At 34.0% G+C, this 24,431-nt stretch overlaps 1 protein-coding gene across 1 annotated transcript; it reads left to right on the top strand.

The window, feature by feature from the left end:
• Window positions 1-869: 869 nt before the first annotated feature.
• On the top strand, window positions 870-3,399 carry LOC139849459 (uncharacterized). Its single transcript, XM_071839117.1, has 4 exons — window positions 870-1,148; window positions 1,531-1,635; window positions 1,721-1,875; window positions 3,063-3,399. The coding sequence occupies exons 1-4, from the start codon at window positions 870-872 to the stop codon at window positions 3,397-3,399; spliced, it is 876 nt and encodes a 291-aa protein (XP_071695218.1).
• The last annotated feature ends 21,032 nt before the right edge of the window (window positions 3,400-24,431 follow it).

Genomic DNA, 24,431 nt, shown 5'->3' with positions numbered 1-24,431 from the left:
GGAATGAAAATTCGATTGATGTTAAGCTCGAGGTCTATAATCATTTTAGGCATATATTTGAGGAACCATGTGTTGACAGACCAAGCCTAGTAGATCTTAACTATCCCTGCCTCTTAGTTACTGATGCGAATACTCTTGAGATGCCATTTACCGAGCAAGAAATCCACGAGGCCATTCTTGATAAACCAGAGCTTATTGATCCCATTATGTGGTTTTGGGAAAAGGCGGAATTCTCTAAAGGGTGTAATTCTTCGTTTGTCACGCTAGTCCCGATGGAAAGCGTTTCTTTGAATCTTGGTGATTTTCGGCCGATTAGTCTTATCGGGAGCTTTTATAAGATAATTGCTAAACTTCTATCGAATAGGCTTAGGAAAGTTGTTCCATCCCTTGTTGGGCACGATCAAAGTGCGTTCCTTAAAGGTAGGTTCATATTGGACGTTGCTCTAATTTTTAACGAATCTATTGATTATATGAAAGCTAAAAAACCTAAAGGTGTTGTGTTTAAGGTCGATTTCGAGAAGGCATTCGATAGCCTCAATTGAGATTTTTTGTTGGAAGTTATGAAAAGCATGGGGTTCCGGGATAAATGGAGGGATTGGATTCTTGCATGCCTTAAATCGGCTTCTATCTCGGTTTTGGTCAACGGGTCATCGACTAAGGAATTTTCACTTGGAAGAGGTATTCACCAAGGGGACCCCCTTTCCCCTTTTCTTTTTATATTGGCGGCCGAGGGGCTTAATATTTTGACTAAGGCGGTAATGGATAAAGGGTGTTTCAAAGGGGTTGAAATTGGTAATGACAAGGTGGTGGTGTCGCATCTATAATACGCGGATGATACGATTTTTATCGGGGATTGGAGTAAAGAAAACATGTATAGTCTTCATAATCTTCTTAAATGTTTTGAACTCGCATCCGGTTTGAAAGTGAATTTCCAAAAGAGTTTTATTTATGGTATTGGAGTTAAAGATGAAGAACTTGGGTCGATTGCTAATAATTTTGGTTGTAAGATCGGGAAATTTCCTTTTACTTATCTTGGGATCCCAATCGGCTCCAAGATGAAAAAGCTAAAGGATTGGGAGGTTGTGATTGATAAAATTAAATCGAGGTTGTCATATTGGAAAGTGAGAACGTTGTCATTTGGTGGAAGGGTAACTCTTATTAAATCGGTCCTCAATAGTCTACCTTTGTACTACTTCTCGCTATTTCGTACTCTTCATTGTGTGCTTAAACTTCTAGAGAGTGTGAGGCGTGTGTTTTTTTGGGGTGGGTCAGATTCGGGTTGTAAAATCCCTTAGGTTAAATGTGAAAGTGTGATCTCACCTTACGGGCATGGGGGGTTAAATTTTGGGTCTTTAAAAAGTAAAAATTTTGCATTATTGGGTAAATGGTGGTGGAGGTTCAAAACCGAAACCAACTCACTATAGGTTAAAATTATTATTAGCATTTACGGGCCAAACGAGGGGCTCGGTTCGGGGGGTGATATTTCTTGTTCTTATTTTGCTGGCACTTGGGTTAATATTATTTTAGCAGGAAGATGCCTCGATGGCTTGGGCATTCCCTTTTCAGGTTCTATGTGCAAAACCGTTTGGAACGGATCTTCAACAGAGTTTTGGTCAGAAAACTGGTTGGGAGACAGCAACTTTCTGCAGCAATTCCCAAGACTTTTCATGCTAGAAAGTGATAAAGAGGCTCGGGTTATGGATCGTGTAAATGTTAACAGCAATACGGGTTGGGTACCACTAATTTTAAGTGGCTAAGGGATCCTAAAGGACGCACAAGATCAGATTTATTAGCTCTTGAAGACTTGATAGCTGGGTACAGGTTCGACATCAACAACGGCGATGAATGGCGGTGGTCACTTGCTTCTAACGGGAGGTTTTCGGTTAAGCAACTATCTACTTTTATTAATGAACAATTACTGGGGAGTCACTTTTCATCAGTTGGCACGCTAAGAAACAACCTAGTGCAGTGGCGATTCTAGGATTCAAACCAAATGGGGTCCCAAAAATTTATTCAATAACTTTCTTGCACAAAAATATTGAATGTGTCGGGTCAAATCGGGTCGGGTCGGGTCGGGTGGTGCCCAAAACACAAACATAAAATTGAATAATACTAACAAAATATAAGATTGTTCATATGCAGTAGCAATTAATTGCATATACAGTAGCAATTTTAAAGTAACAATGGCCTATAAAGTAACAATTTTACAATACTATTTTAGTTCATGGCCTATAGAGTAGCAATTTTACAGTAGCAATTTTAAAATGCAATTTTACAACCTATTATCAATATGAATCACATAACATTAACATTAGCTGTAAAATTGTTGTTTTCCTTGACTTTTCGAAAAGAATAAGTTATGTAGTTATGAGTGATGAGATTAGGGATTCATATACAATAACCATTACAAATATATTTCTGATTACACATACATCTTACTTGCAACTATATAATGAATTCACTATGAGTACTCATAATAAAACATGTATATCTCAACATAAAAATTACACAAAATTTGTCATACTATATATTTGATAGTAATTTAACAAATTATGTTCATTCTTAGACAAACATTACACATTCTGGTGGAAGAATTTTAAATTATGTCATGATATATTATATTTTTGTTTTCATTATATTTGAAAATATTATAAGATTTCTTACATATCCAATAGATATCCATTAATCCGCTTAATCCACTGGATATGAATATAGATGGATGAACTAAATTTAAATAGATATGGATATGAATATGGATATGGATTGACAAAAATTAAATGGATAGGTGATTTAGAAGGATTGAAGATAGAACCGTAAGAAATTGTGACGTAGAAGGAAGTAAAAGAGAATTAAAATTGGAATTGGACAAAGGTTTGTTTATTTTTATATTTAATATATTCAATTACTCATACTATAAAATTATAAGTGGGCTAATTTCAATACTTTTAACAGTCCAAACTATTAAACTATAGTCTTTAAAATATTATGGGGTCACATTATTATATTTAGTGGTGTCCTATACAAAAAAAATAAAAATATTGTGATAAATTTCGAAAAACTAGTTGTGTCACGGGACCCCGCGGGGCTTCACATAAAGTCGCCATTGACCTAGTGTCGAAAAAATTGGAGGTTCTTGCTTGGAGGGTTCGAAAAAAGAGGATACCGGTTAGGGAGAAACTTGACAAAAGGGGTATTGACTTGCAGTCCGTTAGGTGTCCCTTGTGTGACGAGGACATCGAAACGGTTGACCACTCTATCATCTTTTGTCCTCACGCTCTCGAGGTTTGGAATCGGGTATTCGGGTGGTGGGGATTTGGCGATTTCACAAACTTTAGCATCAATGAAGTCATCTCAGGTTTCGCTTCGGGTCATACGCCTCCACTTGGTAGGAAAATTTGACAGGCAATACATTGGATTTGTGTTTACTTTATTTGGAAAAATCGGAACAACAAAGTATTCCGAGGGAAATCTTTGAACGCTCCGATGGCGCTTAATGAAATTGAAATCAAGTCATTTGAGTGGATATCTCAACGAATCAAAGGGAATAAACTCGATTGGCTAACGTGGTTAAGCAATCCAAAAGTTTATCTTTGTTTACCATAGATCGCGTTCTTATTTTTGTGTTTACTTTGTTTGCCATCTCGCAAACTCACCAACTATGTAATCTTGTGTTTTTTTGTATGTTGAAGATGGCCTGTAGGTTCTTGTATGGCCTTCTAATACGATCTTAACTCTCATGTATCATTCTGGTTGATTAATACTAGCTTGCATTTCACAAAAAAAAAAAAAAAAAAAAAAAAAAAAAAAAAAAAAAAGTAGTAAATTGTTTTATAAATTTAGACAAAAGAAGTCATGATAAGGTAGTTTATTTATTGGAATTATAGAAAAAGTGTGAATTTTATGATTTTAGGAAAGTTTTTGTACGTTGTCATTTGTAGTTGATGTATCAGGATATCTAATCACCAATCATAATATAATACCGAACATAAAAATGCAGGCTTTTGAACTACGTAACGAACAAGACCAATGTATACTTACTTTGAGGGTGGCTTACACCTTCCTTTTCAAGAGAATAAATGTCCTTTACATTTTAGGTAATTATACAAATTTGTGACGTATTCATTGACCTAAAGTTCATCTTTTTCTTCATTACATATTTTTATATACAATTTATTCTTTAATTTCTTTCTTTTTTTTTGGGATAAAATAACGAATACTATTAAAATTAGAATACCTTCATCAATAAATGAAGAATTTTATAAACTGATACAGCGACCTGACGACCGTTAAGGTTCTAAACAAGTAAACAATCTAGAAAGACCTAAAACCTAGCTAACTCTGTCATACCCCCAAATAGGGCCGGGGAAATATGACTTCACAATATCACAACCCAAGTATGTATAAACGAGAACGACTCTAAATAAGACGTTTTTAATATAAACTAATGTATTTAAAACAGCGGAAGGTAATAAGTCGTTACAATTGTAAATTCGAGATGTAAATGTAACTTAAATGTTTTAATGCAATAATATGAATGTATAAATGCGGACTCCAAAAGCAGCAAAGTTCAAATAGCAAGTAATCTTTAGTAATCTTCACCTGAAACAAAACATGCTTAAAGTGTCAACCAGAATGGTTGAGTGAACTACATAGGTTTAGTAATTATAACAAGTTTTTAGACCACAAGATTTAGTTATAAAGATTAATCAGTTCGTTAGTAGTGCTGAGGTATATGATATCGAAGCTAACCATAAGTTACCTTAAACACATCACGTTCGTGTCGTTGAATCATTATTATGTATCCATTGACCAGCGGTCATCCGGATAGAGACGTCACTCTCAATAGCGCTACTCACAATAACTAAGCTTGCCAAAATTCCAGCAACTAACGATATCATGGCAGGGATTTAGCATGAATCAAAGCATGTTAGCACAGTTTGAACTAATCAAATTAAAGTTTTCATGTACTTGTGTCTAAGCGTAAAACAGTTTGAAAGCAAGCATGTCATAACCCGTCCTTAACCATAAGAACGAGTTAGATAACGTATGATTTCATTGCGAGGTATTGACCTCTATATGCGACATTTTTAAAAGAACAACTGCATTTATTTTACATTACAAACCATAACTCTTATGTTAATACAAGCTTTAGACAATATAAAGATGATTATCGTTTAGCGATAATCTTAGACTTACAAACTTTACATGTGATGATAACAATACGATTTCTAGCATATTTTACATTACAATTCCTCGGATATGCAGTTTTATTTTTGACACAAATATGCATACTCAAGATCTTGCTTAAATTCAACATGTTGCAGCGGAAGCTTTTAGTTATCACCTGAGAATAGACATGTTTAAAACGTCAACATAAAGTTGGTGAGATATAGGTTTAATGCCAGCAGCGGTATAAATATAGACCACAAGATTTCATATGTAAACATTTTAATAAAAATATTCTAAGTGGTTGAGCACTTGGTAACCATACTTAACATTTAATCACGTCGCATATTCCCTTTATTATGAAATCTTACTACACCGTACCAAGTGTAGTCACGAAACGAAGTACTGTGCAACCGTTGAATACTGGTCGTCCAGTCCGGTTGGGGTTGTCAGGCCCGATAGATCTATCAACAGGATTCGCGTTTACAATACCGCTGTAAATAGTAGTTACCAAGCTACAGGGAAGTATGCCAGTGGTACAACTCAACGTAGAATATATTTTTCAGTTACTTGTGTCCATAACTTAAAACATAAAATACATGTATTCTCATCCCGAAATACTTAGAGTTTAAAAGTGGGACTATATACTCACTTTTGCCTTGAAGATATATATATTTTGACTTGGTCTCCGGTTGATATCACGAACCTATCCATATATAGTTTATCAATATATTTCCATTTTAAACAATCGTCACATATATATACTTATTATACTTTTAATACTTTTAATAATTTCTTAGTCCATAGTTAGCAGTCCGATGTTAGTAATTCAATTTTAATGGTTCATATTTAGGTGTTTAATAAATAAAACCCCCATCGAAATAAATAAAACCCCATCGTATTTGTATTGGTCGGGATTAATCTTGACCCACGGTACCGGTGTTGTCAAATGACGTGTTGCGTACATAAAGTACCGGTGTTGTCAAATGACGTGTTGCGTACAATCATGGGATCTTATGATTAATCTTCTCGTATTGTTTACGGGTGGTCCTGAAATATATAAAATTAAATTATGAGTACATATATATAAAATATCATGTTATTTTAGAAAGATGTGATTCATTTAATTTTTCTCCAATTATTTTCGTGGCTAAACTAGTTTTGGATATCCGATCTTGTTTTGGTCATAGTTTCTTCGTTACAACTCCGTTTTCGTTGGTTCAACTTGCCACTTCCTTGGATCGAGTCCCTCTTTAAGAATATGAACTGTAAATACCTTAGTTTGTATTCAAAATCACAGGTCATAGGTCAAACTTTGGTGAAACTTATGAAGTTAATCATTTTCCATCATATAAACAATATTAAATGATTATTTTTCTAAAAATACTTATACTTTGAGTTAAATCATGAAATTTTTATGTGTTATCATATTCATAGTAAATATCATTTTTCCAGAAAATAAACCTCCAATTCAAGGTTCAAAATAGTTTTTATTTATCCCACCCAAAACCGCCCCCGGTTGCACTCCGACGTTGTAAAAACAGTTTTTAAGGTGTTCTTTGAAAAACCAAGTTATACCTTGTTAAATTAGTATATATTTATGATATATTACATGTCTTGAAGTATTTTAAAAGTTAAGTTAGAAGGATCTATTTAGTTTGCAAACAAGTTTGAAAATATTCAAACTATGTTCTTGTTGTTAAAATTTTATACCATAAAATAAGATAGCTATATATATATATATATATGAATCGAATAAGGTTATGAACAAAGTTACTACCTCAAGTTACTTAGACAAGATTGCTGTAAAAGAGGAGTAAAAACCTAGAACCAAAAGAGTGATGGAGTTGAATGGAAGATTGGAAGCAACTTAAGACATAAACTTGAAATGAAAGTAGTATTTTGTAGTGTTTTGTTTGATCTTGATATGGTGATTTTTAGGGTGATTCTTGAGAGGATTTTTGCTGGATTACTTAGGGATACATGAGACTTGAAAGTGTGTGTTCCTATCTAGAAAATTGATGTAGCAAAGTTTGAAGATGGAGGGTACTTTTATGGTGGTGGTGGCGTGAAAATGGGAAGACAAGAACAAAATTTCATGTTGTTATTTTGTGCAATTTGTCATACTAACTTCCAATCTCTAATTACCCTATACTTAAGGCATGAACAAGGGTTGGTTGGTGGTGATTTGATGTGTATATACTAATAGTAAATACGTATAGAAGCTAGGTATGTTACGAGTACATATACTCTAAATATACGTATAGAAATCTTGTGAAAACGGAACGAGGATTCAAATATAGTTATCTTTTGTGAATATACTTATATTGTTTTATGTATTTAAGTACTTAAAAAGTGATTAAATACATTACATATACGATATATGTATAAACATTATAGGTTATAAGTATTTATATAAAAAAAAAAACGTTACTTAAAGTTATCGTTTTGAAAACTTAAGTTAATAGTTTCAAAATATACTTATAACTTATTGTTATTAATACAAAATGAGATATTAAAACATCCTTAGATCATGTTAAATATGTATATATACATATATATACACAAACGTATAATTATCATATGTTATATAGTTCGTGATATCATCGGTCAAACTAGACGGTCAAACGTTGTGTAAATCTCTTTTCAAAAACATAAGTCTCAACAATTTGGGTTGCTTATCATGTTGGTAAGGTTTAATTTATGTAAATATTAATCTTATAAGTATAGATTGATCGAAAAAGTCCTGGTCATTACAGTACCTACCCGTTAAATAAATTTCGTCCCTAAATTTTAAAATTGTACCTATTTTGCGTCATTGGGAAACAAATGTAGATATTTTTGTTTCATCTGATCCTCCCGTTCCCATGTAAACTCGGGACCCCTTCGAGCATTCCAACGAACCTTAACGATCGGTATATTGCTCTGCTTGAGCCGTTTAATTTCACGATCCATGATTTCGATTGGTTCTTCGATAAATTGTAGTTTCTCGTCGACATGGATTTCTTCAAGAGGAATGGTGAGATCTTCCTTTGCAAGACACTTCTTAAGGTTTGAGACGTGAAATGTATTATGTACTCCGGCGAGTTGTTGCGGTAACTCGAGTCGATAAGCTACCGGTCCAATGCGTTCGATGATCTTGAACGGGCCTACGTACCTTGGGTTCAGTTTACCCCTTTTGCCGAAACGTATTACACCTTTCCATGGTGATACCTTTAACATAACCATGTCACCGATCTGAAACTCTAATGGTTTCCTTCGAACATCAGCGTAGCTCTTTTGGCGACTACGGGCTGTTTTCAATCTCTCCTTAATTTGTACTATCTTTTCAGTAGTTTCATGTATGATCTCGGGACCAGTTAATTGTCGATCTCCTACTTCATTCCAACAAATAGGAGATCTACACTTCCTTCCATACAGTGCTTCGAATGGCGCCGCTTTAATGCTCGCATGATAACTATTATTATACGAGAATTCTGTTAATGGTAGATATTTATCCCATCCGTTTCCAAAATCGATCACACATGCCCTGAGCATGTCTTCAAGAGTCTGAATCGTTCTTTCACTCTGCCCGTCGGTTTGCGGATGATATACGGTGCTCATATCCAAACGAGTTCCTAGTGCCTCCTGTAGTGATTGCCAGAACTTTGAGGTAAATCTACTATCACGATCAGATATAATGGAAATAGGTATTCCATGCCTTGAAACAATTTCCTTTATATATAATCGTAATAGTTTCTCCATTCTATCCGTTTCCTTTATAGGCAAGAAATGTGCAGATTTGGTAAGACGATCAACAATTACCCAAATGGTGTCGTATCCCCAGGCAGTCTTTGGTAACTTCGTGATGAAATCCATGGTAATACCATCCCATTTCCATTCTGGGATTTCTGGTTGTTGAAGTAACCCTGACGGCTTTTGGTGTTCTGCTTTGACTTTGAAAAAAGTTAAACACTCCCCAACATATGTTGCAACGTCTGTCTTTAAATTAGGCCACCAATAATGTGTCTTAAGATCTTGGTACATCTTTCCAACTCCAGGATGTATCGAGTATCTTGTCTTATGTGCCCCGTTCAATATCAACTTCCTTAATCCACCCAACTTCGGTACCCAAATACGATTTGCAAAATATCGAATTCTATCTTCCCGTATAACGAGTTGCTTCTCATACTTCTTCATTATTTCATTTCCTATATTTTCTTTAGTAAGTGCTTCTCGTTGAACTTCTTTGATTTGTGAGTTGAGATTCATGCGAATTTTTATGTTCATCGCTCGTACTCGAATTGGTTCTCGTTCCTTTCTGCTTAGTGCGTCAGCCACCACATTCGCTTTCCCGGGATGATAACGAATTTCACAATCATAGTCGTTTATTAACTCGACCCACCTACGTTGCCTCATGTTCAGCTGTTTCTGATCAAAAATATGTTGAAGGCTTTTATGATCAGTAAACACAGTGCATTTAACCCCATACAAGTAATGTCTCCATATCTTCAATGCAAACACGACTGCTCCCAGTTCTAGATCATGCGTCGTATAATTCCGCTCGTGAATCTTCAATTGTCGGGATGCGTATGCAATAACTTTCTTCCGTTGCATAAGAACGCAACCAAAACCTTGTCGCGAAGCGTCACAATATATTTCAAAATCATCGTTCCCTTCTGGTAACGATAAAATAGGCGCCGTAGTTAACTTCTTCTTTAGTAATTGAAATGTACTCTCCTGCTCAGATGTCCATTCATATTTCTTCCCTTTTTGCGTTAACGCTGTCAACGGCTTAGCTATTCGGGAAAAATCTTGAATAAACCTTCTATAATAACCGGCTAAACCCAAAAATTGGCGTATCTGCATTGGTGTCTTAGGAGTCTCCCATTTTTCAATGGCTTCAATTTTTGTTGGATCAACCTGAATTCCTTTGCTACTAACAACGTGGCCAAGAAATTGCACTTCTTTCAACCAAAATGCACACTTAGAAAATTTAGCATATAGCTGTTCTTTTCTCAACAACTCTAATATCAACTTTAAATGCTGCTCATGCTCTTGCTCACTCTTGGAATAAATAAGAATGTCATCAATGAAAACAATAACAAACTTATCTAAATATGGACTACAAACTCGATTCATGAGGTCCATGAATACAGCTGGCGCATTCGTCAATCCAAACGGCATGACCAAAAATTCGTAATGACCATAACGTGTCCGAAAAGCAGTTTTCGGTATATCTTCTTCTTTGACACGTAATTGATGATAGCCCGATCTTAGGTCAATTTTCGAGTACACACATGATCCTTGGAGTTGATCAAATAAGTCGTCAATTCTCGGTAGTGGATACCGATTCTTGATAGTTAACTTATTTAATTCACGATAATCTATACACATCCTAAAAGATCCATCTTTCTTTTTAACAAATAGAATCGGAGCTCCCCACGGTGAAGTACTTGGTCGTATGAATCCACGATCCAGTAATTCTTTTAACTGACTCTGAAGTTCTTTTAACTCGGACGGTGCAAGTCTATATGGAGCACGGGCAACTGGTGCAGCTCCTGGTACTAAATCTATTTGAAATTCTACAGATCTAAATGGAGGTAATCCCGGCAACTCTTCCAGAAAAACTTCAGGAAAATCTTTTGCCACAGGCACGTCGTTGATGCACTTCTCTTTTTCTTTCTTTTCGACTTTATTAACATGTGCTAGAATAGCATAACATCCCTTTTCTAAACACTTCTTGGCTTTCAAACAGCTAATGAGTTTTAGCTTTGAGTTACCCTTCTTTCCATAAATCATCACCGGCATTTTATCCTTACAAGGAATGCGAATTGCCTTCTTGGCACACACAACTTCAGCTCCTACTTTGGACATCCAGTCCATGCCGACTATTACATCAAAACTTCCTAATTCTACGGGTATTAAGTCAATTTTAAATGTTTCTCCGGCTAAATTTATTTTACAATCACGGCAAATTTTATCGGCTTTAATTAGTTTACCATTAGCTAACTCAATCATGTACTTAGCATCTAGAGGTAATGATGAACAATTCAATTTAGCGTAAAAGTCTCTACTCACGTAACTTCTATCGGCACCAGTATCAAATATAATAGATGCGGATAAGTTATTAATGGTAAACGTACCCGTAACAAGCTCCGGGTCTTCACATGCCTCTCTAGCATTAATAACAAATGCTCTCCCACGTGCAGGTCCGATATTCTTCTCTGGATTCGGGCACTGGCTCTTATAATGATCCTGTTTCCCACATCCATAACAAGTAACAGTAGCCAAAACAGTTCTATTTGCATTAGTGGCAGGAGTCTTGGTACCATTTGTATTTGTAACGAGAGCCCTACAATCTTCAGCAAGATGACCCTTTCGATTACATTTGTTGCATACCACATTACAGTAACCAGAGTGATGTTTGTGGCATCGGTTGCATAAAGGATTTTGTCCTTTATAACCAAAGCTTAAACCACTACCCGCACCTTGCATGATTTCTTGTTTCTTAAAAGATTGTTGTTGGTTACCTCGATCATAATTTCCATTCCACTTTCTTTTGTTACCTGATACCTTCACATCAGTATTGGATACTTTCTTATCCATGATGACCTGATCCATTAGCTCGTTTGCCATGGTTATAGCTTCATGAATTGTCTTAGGTTTCGATGCTGTAACATTTGCCTTGACCTTTTTGGGCAAACCATCTTTGTACATTTCAATCTTCCGTTCTTCGGTTGGAACCAATTCAGGACATAGCAAAACTAATTCCATGAATCACTGATTGTAGTTGGTGATTTCAGTACCAACAACCTTCAGGCTTCGTAATTCATCTTCCAACTTCCTAACCTCGTTCCTTGGACAATACTCGTTGATTAACATTATTTTGAATTCTTCCCATGGGGTATCATAAGCTACATCTCCTCCTACAGCCTTCACGTAATTTTTCCACCACGTGAGTGCACTATCTTATAAAGTGCACGATGCATACTTGGTCATGTCCTTTTCAACACAACCACTGATTTTAAACACAGTCTCCATCTTTTCTATCCACCGGGTTAAACCGATCGGTCCTTCCGTTCCACTGAATGATGAGGGCTTGCAAGCTTGAAAAGTCTTGTAGGTGCATCCTACACAAGGATTTGGGTTAACTGCAGCAGCTCTTGCAGCTTCGACCCATAACATTCTGTCGTTCACTCGCTGGTTGATGAATTCCTCGACTTCTTGTTCCGTCATTCGATTCAATCGCGCCATTTCCTAATGAAAGAAAATAATTATTCACATGGAATATTATAGATGTAGTGTGTATTTATAGTACATTATAGCTTGTTAACAATATGAACCAGGTATTATTATAAAAGCCTTTTCTTCTTATTAGCATTTTATAATTATATCTAGGGTAGTACCTACCCGTTAATGTTCATACTTAATAGCTTAGTACAGAACCAATTACTACAATCTAAATAATACTTAACCATGGAAAATTAATGCATTTCATACTTCACTATTTTACATATGCTTATCTTACATCGAACATTAAGCAAACCACACTAATAATATTATACAAAACATTATATGATCCCATGGTTTAATACGGCAGCGCATCGTTTGGTCTATTTTCTAGGACGTTTAGGTTCAAGGAATGGCCTAACGCTTATTCTAGCTGTCTGCCTATATTTTGGCTGTGGGGCTGAAGAACTAGATGCCGGGATAGAACGAATAGGAATAGCGGGAATAGGGGTGGTAGTGTCTAGTGGAGTTGGTGCCACATCATCCTCACTAAACTCGGGATTTGAATTTTCTAATTCATTAGCCTTTCGTTTCTTTCCTAGTTCAAACTTGTCTTTTGTAATTTCCTGTATCTCTTCCTCGGGTTCACTTTCCGGGTTCTCTATAGTCGGTTCATCCGGAATTTGTGAGTCTTCCCCAAAGATATTATTTTCGTCATCGGATAGGTTAATGACTGGAACACCATCTGAAGATTCTGGTTCGGAGTCGCTGAATGTGATAACAAGTTTTGAGCCCGACATCTATCACACAACAACTAACCCATTAGTACTACATAATATTTACATATAAATTTTAACCAACAATGATAAGCAATGGTTTTTAAATCAGACCCGGTCAAAGTCCAGACTTACTAATGTATCCAAACGACTTATCAGTTAGACACACTAATGCAAACCTGGTTCGCTAAGACCACCGCTCTGATACCACATGTCATAACCCGTCCTTAACCATAAGAACGAGTTAGATAACGTATGATTTCATTGCGAGGTATTGACCTCTATATGCGACATTTTTAAAAGAACAACTGCATTTATTTTACATTACAAACCATAACTCTTATGTTAATACAAGCTTTAGACAATATAAAGATGATTATCGTTTAGCGATAATCTTAGACTTACAAACTTTACATGTGATGATAACAATACGATTTCTAGCATATTTTACATTACAATTCCTCGGATATGCAGTTTTATTTTTGACACAAATATGCATACTCAAGATCTTGCTTAAATTCAACATGTTGCAGCGGAAGCTTTTAGTTATCACCTGAGAATAGACATGTTTAAAACGTCAACATAAAGTTGGTGAGATATAGGTTTAATGCCGGCAGCGGTATAAATATAGACCACAAGATTTCATATGTAAACATTTTAATAAAAATATTCTAAGTGGTTGAGCACTTGGTAACCATACTTAACATTTAATCACGTCGCATATTCCCTTTATTATGAAATCTTACTACACCGTACCAAGTGTAGTCACGAAACGAAGTACTGTGCAACCGTTGAATACTGGTCGTCCAGTCCGGTTGGGGTTGTCAGGCCCGATAGATCTATCAACAGGATTCGCGTTTACAATACCGCTGTAAATAGTAGTTACCAAGCTACAGGGAAGTATGCCAGTGGTACAACTCAACGTAGAATATATTTTTCAGTTACTTGTGTCCATAACGTAAAACATAAAATACATGTATTCTCATCCCGAAATACTTAGAGTTTAAAAGTGGGACTATATACTCACTTTTGCCTTGAAGATATATATATTTTGACTTGGTCTCCGGTTGATATCACGAACCTATCCATATATAGTTTATCAATATATTTCCATTTTAAACAATCGTCACATATATATACTTATTATACTTTTAATACTTTTAATAATTTCTTAGTCCATAGTTAGCAGTCCGATGTTAGTAATTCAATTTTAATGGTTCATATTTAGGTGTTTAATAAATAAAACCCCCATCGAAATAAATAAAACCCCATCGTATTTGTATTGGTCGGGATTAATCTTGACCCACGGTACCGGTGTTGTCAAATGACGTGTTGCGTACATAAAGTACCGGTGTTGTCAAATGACGTGTTGCGTACAATCATGGGATCTTATGATTAATCTTCTCGTATTGTTTACGGGTGGTCCTGAAATATATAAAATTAAATTATGAGTACATATATATAAAATATCATGTTATTTTAGAAAGATGTGATTCATTTAATTTTTCTCCAATTATTTTCGTGGCTAAACTAGTTTTGGATATCCGATCTTGTTTTGGTCATAGTTTCTTCGTTACAACTCCGTTTTCGTTGGTTCAACTTGCCACTTCCTTGGATCGAGTCCCTCTTTAAGAATATGAACTGTAAATACCTTAGTTTGTATTCAAAATCACAGGTCATAGGTCAAACTTTGGTGAAACTTATGAAGTTAATCATTTTCCATCATATAAACAATATTAAATGATTATTTTTCTAAAAATACTTATACTTTGAGTTAAATCATGAAATTTTTATGTGTTATCATATTCATAGTAAATATCATTTTTCCAGAAAATAAACCTCCAATTCAAGGTTCAAAATAGTTTTTATTTATCCCACCCAAAACCGCCCCCGGTTGCACTCCGACGTTGTAAAAACAGTTTTTAAGGTGTTCTTTGAAAAACCAAGTTATACCTTGTTAAATTAGCATATATTTATGATATATTACATGTCTTGAAGTATTTTAAAAGTTAAGTTAGAAGGATCTATTTAGTTTGCAAACAAGTTTGAAAACATTCAAACTATGTTCTTGTTGTTAAAATTTTATACCATAAAATAAGATAGCTATATATATATGAATCGAATAAGGTTATGAACAAAGTTACTACCTAAAGTTACTTGGACAAGATTGCTGTAAAAGAGGAGTAAAAACCTAGAACCAAAAGAGTGATGGAGTTGAATGGAAGATTGGAAGCAACTTAAGACATAAACTTGAAATGAAAGTAGTATTTTGTAGTGTTTTGTTTGATCTTGATATGGTGGTTTTTAGGGTGATTCTTGAGAGGATTTTTGCTGGATTACTTAGGGATACATGAGACTTGAAAGTGTGTGTTCCTAGCTAGAAAATTGATGTAGCAAAGTTTGAAGATGGAGGGTACTTTTATGGTGGTGGTGGCGTGAAAATGGGAAGACAAGAACAAAATTTCATGTTGTTATTTTGTGCAATTTGTCATACTAACTTCCAATCTCTAATTACCCTATACTTAAGGCATGAACAAGGGTTGGTTGGTGGTGATTTGATGTGTATATACTAATAGTAAATACGTATAGAAGCTAGGTATGTTACGAGTACATATACTCTAAATATACGTATAGAAATCTTGTGAAAACGGAACGAGGATTCAAATATAGTTATCTTTTGTGAATATACTTATATTGTTTTATGTATTTAAGTCCTTAAAAAGTGATTAAATACATTACATATACGATATATGTATAAACATTATAGGTTATAAGTATTTATATAAAAAAAAAAACGTTACTTAAAGTTATCGTTTTGAAAACTTAAGTTAATAGTTTCAAAATATACTTATAACTTATTGCTATTAATACAAAATGAGATATTAAAACATCCTTAGATCATGTTAAATATGTATATATACATATATATACACAAACGTATAATTATCATATGTTATATAGTTCGTGATATCATCGGTCAAACTAGACGGTCAAACGTTGTGTAAATCTCTTTTCAAAAACATAAGTCTCAACAATTTGGGTTGCTTATCATGTTGGTAAGGTTTAATTTATGTAAATATTAATCTTATAAGTATAGATTGATCGAAAAAGTCCGGGTCATTACAAAGCATGTGGCTCACCCCAAAGTTATAAAACAGTTAAGAAATAGTAGAAAGATGGGCTATGAAGTTCACCATGGTAACAAGTAAGAAATTCCACGCAAGTAGTATGTACGGAGTATGTAACTGGAGATCTCAACCTAGAGATATACTGTTTAATTAGTTAATGTCTAATAGACATAAAGTTTGTTTATTAATATAGCAAACTATATTAACAGTGACCATTTTCGAGAAAAGTTACTATTTCTCAAAAGTTTCTATATTCGGAAACCTACTATTTATGGAAAGCTTCCACTTATAGTAAGCTTCTAATTTAAGAAGTTCGGGTTATAATCTTTAACAAATATGTTGTACAATCTCGCTCAAACTTCGTTGCTACATGCAAGTCACTCGAATGATCTATTGTTGGCCCAGGATCTCTTGACCAGAATCTAAGTCATGACATTCGATATCCACATGCGTCCCATAATGGTACCAAGGATCACCCTAGGCCACAAGTAGCGGTGATGTTTGTAGTTTTTGTACGCTATCTTTAATTATAACCTTCACGTTAATAGTGTATACACTTAACAAGTTATTTATATCCTTATTAGGTTATATATATATATATATATATATATATATATATATATATATATATATATATATATATATATATATATATATATATATATATATATTTATATATAAGTGATAATATATTTAGTGTAATTAAGTGTTACTATATATATTAGTGTATAAGTTTTACTAATAATAGTACTATTATTTAATTAATCAACTATTGTATATACTTATCATTATATGTTACATATATAAATATACACCTATGTGAAACATACATACATATGCTTTATTATTATTATCATACATGTATGTGTACATAACTATATGGTATATATACATTAGGTGTAAGTGTTACAAATATATAAGTGTAAGATGATATATATATATATATATATATATATATATATATACACACTTATTACTTTTCTTATTATTACTAACCTTATATAACTTACATTATACACATTCATACATACATACACACGTACATATACATACATATATACTCATACATATACACCTATGTATATGTTTGCATATACACAAGCATATATCTACTTATATATACATACATACATACGTATGCATGCATGCATGCATGCACATGTATTGTTATTATCATTATTCTTTACTGAACATTAATAATCTTACAATCAAAACTTTTTATCAAAAACTTAACCTAATCATCACATAAAATCATAACCTTATTATTATAACAACTCATCATAATCATAAATCCTAATCTTACTAACCATATACTTTTAAGTTTACAAACCTTATTAATCATCATCATAATCATACACCTTTTATCTTTTAACCTTATTACATACATAAATATATTCACTAACACACCATTATTATCATTATTCATTAACTTAATCTTATTTACATAATCAATTCATATTCAACATCTTCTAATCAATTACTAATCTAGTTTCTTATCAATTATTAACACAATCTTTCATGCACAATATATATGATCATACATGATTCCTACTTATTTACATTAACTAGTTTATAAATCAATAACCATAATCTTTTATTATAATAATTCATTTATTTAACTAGCTTATTAATCAACCTTATAATACTTAACATAAAACTTAATAACAACTTAAGAGATTAAAGTAGGATTGAACTAGGGTTTGAGGACTACCTTATAGGAGATTAAAATCAAGGGAAGATGATGATTATGAAAACTGAAACTGCAGCACACTTCCAGCAAGCAATCACGAACCAAACAAGAGTTGTCTTGGGCTGCTTTGATTCGTCAGAAATAGCAGATACAGCAGCAACATTTCAGAAAAGAAACGCATCAACTAAGGTACGTTTTGGGGCTGTTTTGCAAGCATAACAGAAAGCTGAAATAACAGCAGGAAATAAGGGTAGGATGAGCTGTTTGTGGGACTGAACAGAAGGCTGAACAGCAGACAGAAAAAGTGGCGAATTGCAGGCTACTTTTGGTGAGAGAGGGTGTCGATTTGGGCATAAAACAGCAGGTTATGATGGTGGGTTGCAGTCGATTTGCAGCAGACTGTTTTGGGGGTTAGAGGTGTCGACTAAAGAGAGAAAAGCTGCAGGAGAATCAGTCGACTAATGCAAACAATGTGAGGGATTTTTGTGATGCAATTTAGGGAATATTATAAGGCTATTTATAGTTGTGTTTGAGTTTCCTTATCACACTCAATTACTTGGTGATCAAGAACACTAATTAGAATTAAACTAGGATTATTGAAAACTTAGAGATCAAGTTGTTTCCTATTTTATTTCTAGCCTAAACAGCCGTTTTATTATACATGTATTATATTTATATATTTTTTTATACGGCTTAATTATTTAATTATGTATTTTATATTTTTATTATTATTATTATTATTAAATTAATATTGGGGTTACATTTTATTTAAATATTAGACCCTAACTTTTATAAATTTTATTTGGTTCCATTTAGTTTATATATATTCTTATTTGTTTGAATCTTATAAATATTGTCACATTTTAATTTATGACATATTATTTATATTATTTAATTAGTAGTAAAGTTAGGGTTTAATATTCAATATTAAATGGGATTAGGGTTTAGTAGTTAATAGGTAGGGTTAGGTTTAGGGTTTTATATAATATTAGGGTTTTAATAATAAATACGATCATTTAATGAAAGCATAAATTTTTAGTTCATTGGTCGTAACGGATAACAACCCTAAATCGGTTACACAGAGGAACAGATGAAAAACCCCAAGGGCATTTTGGTCATTTCAGAATGGAAATGTGAGGGTTGTTATAGTACCTCCCCGTTAATTTAAACTTCATCCCGAAGTTTTAGGAAGACTTCTCGGATGCATCAGCAGGTGAGAATAGATGTGGATATTTTCATTTCATTTGGGTCTTCACGTTCCCTGGTATACTCGGGCCTTTTCGTGAATTCAAACGGATCTTAACAACAGGAATAGAGCTTTATTTCAAACGTTTAACCTCACGATCTATAACTTCTATAGGTTTTTCGGTGAAGTGCAATTTATCATCATTGCGAAGATCATTCAAAGGAATAACAAGTATGTCATCAACAGAACACTTTTTGAGATTCGAGATGTGAAATGTATGAACTTTATTTAACAAGAAGTGTTGACTAAAAATTACCATTTGGTCAACGTTTTGTTAAAACAAAGTTTACACTTAATTATAGTGGGGATCTACTTGAGTAAGAGTTGATATTGTATGAAATTTTAGCCAAAAGAGCCTGGGTGATTAGAACATCTAGTCCTATGGACTTCATCCATGACTAGTTCTCGAAAAATTTCTGAATAGCGGTGATTTTTATAGGATCACCATGTATTCCTTCACTATCAACTACATGCCCAAGAAATTGTACGGTTCGCAGCCAAAGTTCACATCTAGAGAACTTGGCATGAAGTTGTTCCTTCTTTAAGAGTTCTAGAATCAATCGCAGATGTTGCTCATGTTCTTTCTCGCTCTTGGAAAAGATTAAGATGTCATCAATGAAGACTATCACGAATTTATCAAGATAAGGTTTGCATGCATGGTTCATAAGATCCATGAATACAGCAGGAGCATTGGTTAAACCAAAAGGCATGACAAGAAACTAATAATGCCCATAACGTGTTCGGAAAGCAGTCTTAGAAACATCAGTTTCTTTGACTCTCAATTGATGATAACCCAACCTAAGGTCAATCTTCGAATAAATACTTGACCCTTGCAGTTGGTCAAACAGATCATCAATACGCAGGAGTGGGTAACGATTCTTGGTGGTTAGCTTGTTGAGTTCTCGGTAATGAATACACATTCTCAACGTGCCACCTTTCTTCTTAATGAAAAGAACGTGTGCTCCCCACGGAGGCAAGCTAGGATGAATGAAACCTTTCTCCAAAAATCCTTGGAATTGATTGGATATTTCCTTCATTTCGAATGGAGCTAAGCGGTATGATACCGATGCAATAGGTACATCACCGGGTGTGGATGATTTACAAGTGAAAGATAATATAATATCTAGGGTTGATATTTTAGTTGACAATATAGTGATAAGGAGTAGGTAACGGTACACAATGGTCCTAAGGTTGATCAGATCTTATTTCCATCATGATCCATTAGAATTTCTGCATGACTTATCATAATATAACTACGTTGATCAAGTGTCGTTATATTATTCTTAATCATACTTTTATCACTCCATAAGGTTACTACTATGTCATCTAGTCAATATTTGTCTTTTTCATGGTGAATGATTCAATGGAAAATGAAAGAAAAGAAAATAACATCATCCATTCATTTAAAAGAAAATAACCAGAGTATTACAGAAACTTAACGAAATCTTCCAAAATATAGAAGTAATAAATGGTTACATAAAGAACACTATGAGAAATTTAAATGACTCTAGTGGTTTTCAAAAACTCTTCATTGTGCCTCTTCATTCTTCTTATTATGCGAACATTTATTTTTGAAATGCCTTACTCCTCCGCAGTTATAGCAAGTAGGAACAGTTGCATTTTCCTTTGTGGCTGGAGTTTTGGTTGATGGAATAACAACTCTACAATTCTTGGCTACGTGACCCACATTCTTACACTTGGTGTACTTGGCCTTACACCATCCTTCATGATGTCTCTCACATCTTTTGCAATAAGGACGCTTTCCCTTATAAAGTTTGTTGAATTTGTTTTTAAAATTTTCTTGCTCCATTCTTTCCCTCTTCCTTTTTGCACCTTCTTTCTCCTTATGCTTGTCAATGAAATAGCTTGCCATGCATGCGGCTTCTTGTATGGTGCTTGGGTTCTCCAAGATAACATCTCTCCGATCTTCATCAGGTAATCCATTGATGTAGCATTAGATCCCTAGATATTCGGGAGTAGCCATGAGAGCAAACTCTTGAAATCGGTTGGTGTAGCTCATGAGATCAGCATTCACCATTTCTATATTACTGAGCCCAGGTCTTTCAGTACTCTTGTATGTAGGGGGCGGGTAGTTCATGAAACTTTGATGTGAACAAGCAGTCGAGAGATTTCGCGGTTCGCCATTGTTGCTATTGCCTTGCACGGCCGCCAACAGTTGTTGAAATTGTGCGGGAGTCAAAGTAACGTTTAGAAGAGTGTTAGCACCATGAGTTGATTGAGCCATTGATCTTCAATACATATAACAGTATTAGTTGAAGAGTTATGGTGCTAGTAAATTTATAATTTTGCTAAATAAATGCGCAAGATTCACACAACGCCTAAAAGGATAAGTAGAGAGAAACAACGAGATGTTATTAAGGTGCTGTTTGTTTTTTAAGATGTTTTTGTCTGAAGATTTGCGAACCACGTCTGTAAAGAAGATGTGGTCTGAAAGTCTGTAGACTAAATATTGAAGACTGTTTGTTTTTATGTCTGCTAAATCTGATAGGTATAAAATATTCATCCTATATTCAATAAAACTTTTATAACTTTTTAATATACACACTAAATTAGATATATTTAGTTACTTTAATATCATATCGTTCACATCGAAACCTTAAAAGGTAGTCAGTAAATAATATGTTCCAATCAAACTCAAATTAAAACTAATCAAATTATCATATTCAAGAAATCAATAAGTAGCTACGATAGTATCATACAAAACCTTAAAAGATACCCCGTAACAATATTTCCAAATCTAATAAAATAAAACTCAATTTCAAACAAAAACTAAATTTCCATGTCTACTAATAGTCACAAAAATTTCTGCCGTTTAACCCCAATCTCTCTCTATATATCATGTGTCGTTTTTGCTAGGGAAAGGAAGTGTCAAACCCCTCAAACTTTTGGGTAAATGTTGTCACATTTAAGGGTTCAAATCGTATACATCAACGAACTTTAGGGGCTAAAATTTAACATAATAAACATTAAAAAAAACCATCCAAATTCTTAACGGAACTTATCTTTTTTTCCCGACTCGAGTTAAATTTTTTCGTCGTCACCGTTCAACTCGAAATAATTTTACGAATAAAACGCAACTAACTATATTCAAAACGGAGCATTTTTTTATAAAAAAAAAATACGAGTATATATATAGGTAGTCACCATTCATCTCGAAATAACTTTACGAACAAAATGCAACTAATTATATTTAAAACAGAACTTCTTTAAGAAAAATATTTTTTATCAATTATATATATATATATATATATATATATATATATATATATATATATATATATATATATATATATATATATATATATATATATATATATTAGGTACCAAATTTCTCCAAATATCATCTGTTCGTTTTCGCTCAATATTAGTTTCATAAAAACGTTAAAGTGTTCCATCGCAATGTGCGAGCCGTTAAATATATTATGTACCAAACAACATATATCCAAATATAACCGCAGTAACGCGCGGTGGAATTTTTCTAGTTCTAATTATTATAGTCAAGAAATCCATATGGAGCAGAAATAGAAAATGAAGAATAGCAAATCCTTTCATCTAGTCCAAATCAAAACAAACACATACACACCGTTTGTGACTTTGTGTATAGAAACAGAAGACGAGCAGTGGCAGCCACATAAATCCTTTGCGTATTAATTCATGGAGCAATCCTTCGACCCACCAACGTGATTTTTGTGTTTCTCCGGCGGTGTGGCGGCGGTGCTTCACAATTTTCTACAAACCGGAAACCCAACTTTAATTAACTCTCAATTGTCTACGTCACTTGAATCATATAGTTAGCAGAAATTGAAACCCAAAAGTACTCCTAGATCTGTAGCACACGATCTTCATAAATTGTATAGTTAGCAGATAGATTTCAGCTTTATATATCTAAAAACCCCTTTTGTAAATCGATTTGTATAGTTAGAGGTGGAAGTAGGTAGGTAATGAAGGAATGGAAGAGTTGTAGGCTTGTAGCTGTGAATTTTAGAAGATACGTCTTCTAATTTTAGAAGCTATAGTTTAGAGCTGCTAAATTGAAGATATTTTAAGATCTTATTTTGTCTTATGTCTTCAAAAAAACAAACCGTCTTCAATGAAAACGTCTGCCCGCCCGCAGACATAAGACATTATAAGGTCTTCAATGAAAAAAACAAACAACACCTAAAACACTTGAATTTCATTAAACATCACAAAGATAACTAACATCTTTTATTACACACGAAACGAAACTAGAATAAACATGAAACGGAACTAAGATAGTAGGTTTAGGCAAAGCCTTTACAATGAATGAAAAAACACTAATATGGAAGTGGAAAAGAAATTCTAAGATCTAATTCTTAGGTGATGAGGGTTGGGTCTTGAAATGTTCCCACAGAAGATCCTTGAGAAACTGCACCTCCTTCTCTAGTTCCTCAATCCTTTAATCTTAAAGCTCAATTTCTCTATCATGTCTCTTAGCAGTCTTTCTAAAGATGTTATACACATCATATGAGTATTTTGACAATTCCTCTTGTTGATCTTCAAGCGTACTAAATTGTCCATCAAGAAGTTCCTTTAACTTACCAAATTTTGTCTTCACTTCATGTAAATCACTCTTTACCTTAGCATGTTCAATAGAGTTCGTGCAAAGCATGGGTACAGTGGTAAGACGGGGTTCTTTGGATGAACTTGAACTCTCAATTTTTGATGTTTCGGGTTCCTTTATTTTTAAAGAAGGAGGTAAGGCAACAGAGGGCTCGAACTTGGATTCTTCCTTGGATTCTTCCTCGGAAGGCTCCTCCTCCACTTCTTCTTCAATCATCTCTTCCACAAATTCTTCCTCTTCGTCATCCCTAACATAGTTAACATTAGTGTGGGATTCTTCCAAAAGATGGGAGTGTGGTGGACTAGCAGGAATATAATATGGGTGAGTTGGTGATAATGGCGGGGAAACGGGTCCATAATTCGGTGTGCGGACAGATCTTTCAGAGTAGGATCCCTCGGAGTCGGAAATGACGATTGGGTTACGGCGAGACATCCTAAATGAAAAGAAAGAGAGATGATTAGGTAGATTCTAAGGATGATGCAAAAGCACGAATAAAATGTAAGGGAAAAATGTACTAGAAACTAAAACAGGAAAGGTTATAGACCTATAGATTGCTAAGGCACCTAACTAACACATAAGGCACACATAAAATGCAATCCTGGTTCTCTAT

This window comes from Rutidosis leptorrhynchoides, chromosome 5 (genome assembly GCF_046630445.1).
Source record: "Rutidosis leptorrhynchoides isolate AG116_Rl617_1_P2 chromosome 5, CSIRO_AGI_Rlap_v1, whole genome shotgun sequence".
In the NCBI taxonomy this organism is placed as follows: Eukaryota; Viridiplantae; Streptophyta; class Magnoliopsida; order Asterales; family Asteraceae; genus Rutidosis; species Rutidosis leptorrhynchoides.
Note: the sequence above shows the minus strand (reverse complement) of the source record. Positions and strands in the feature narration are given on the sequence as shown.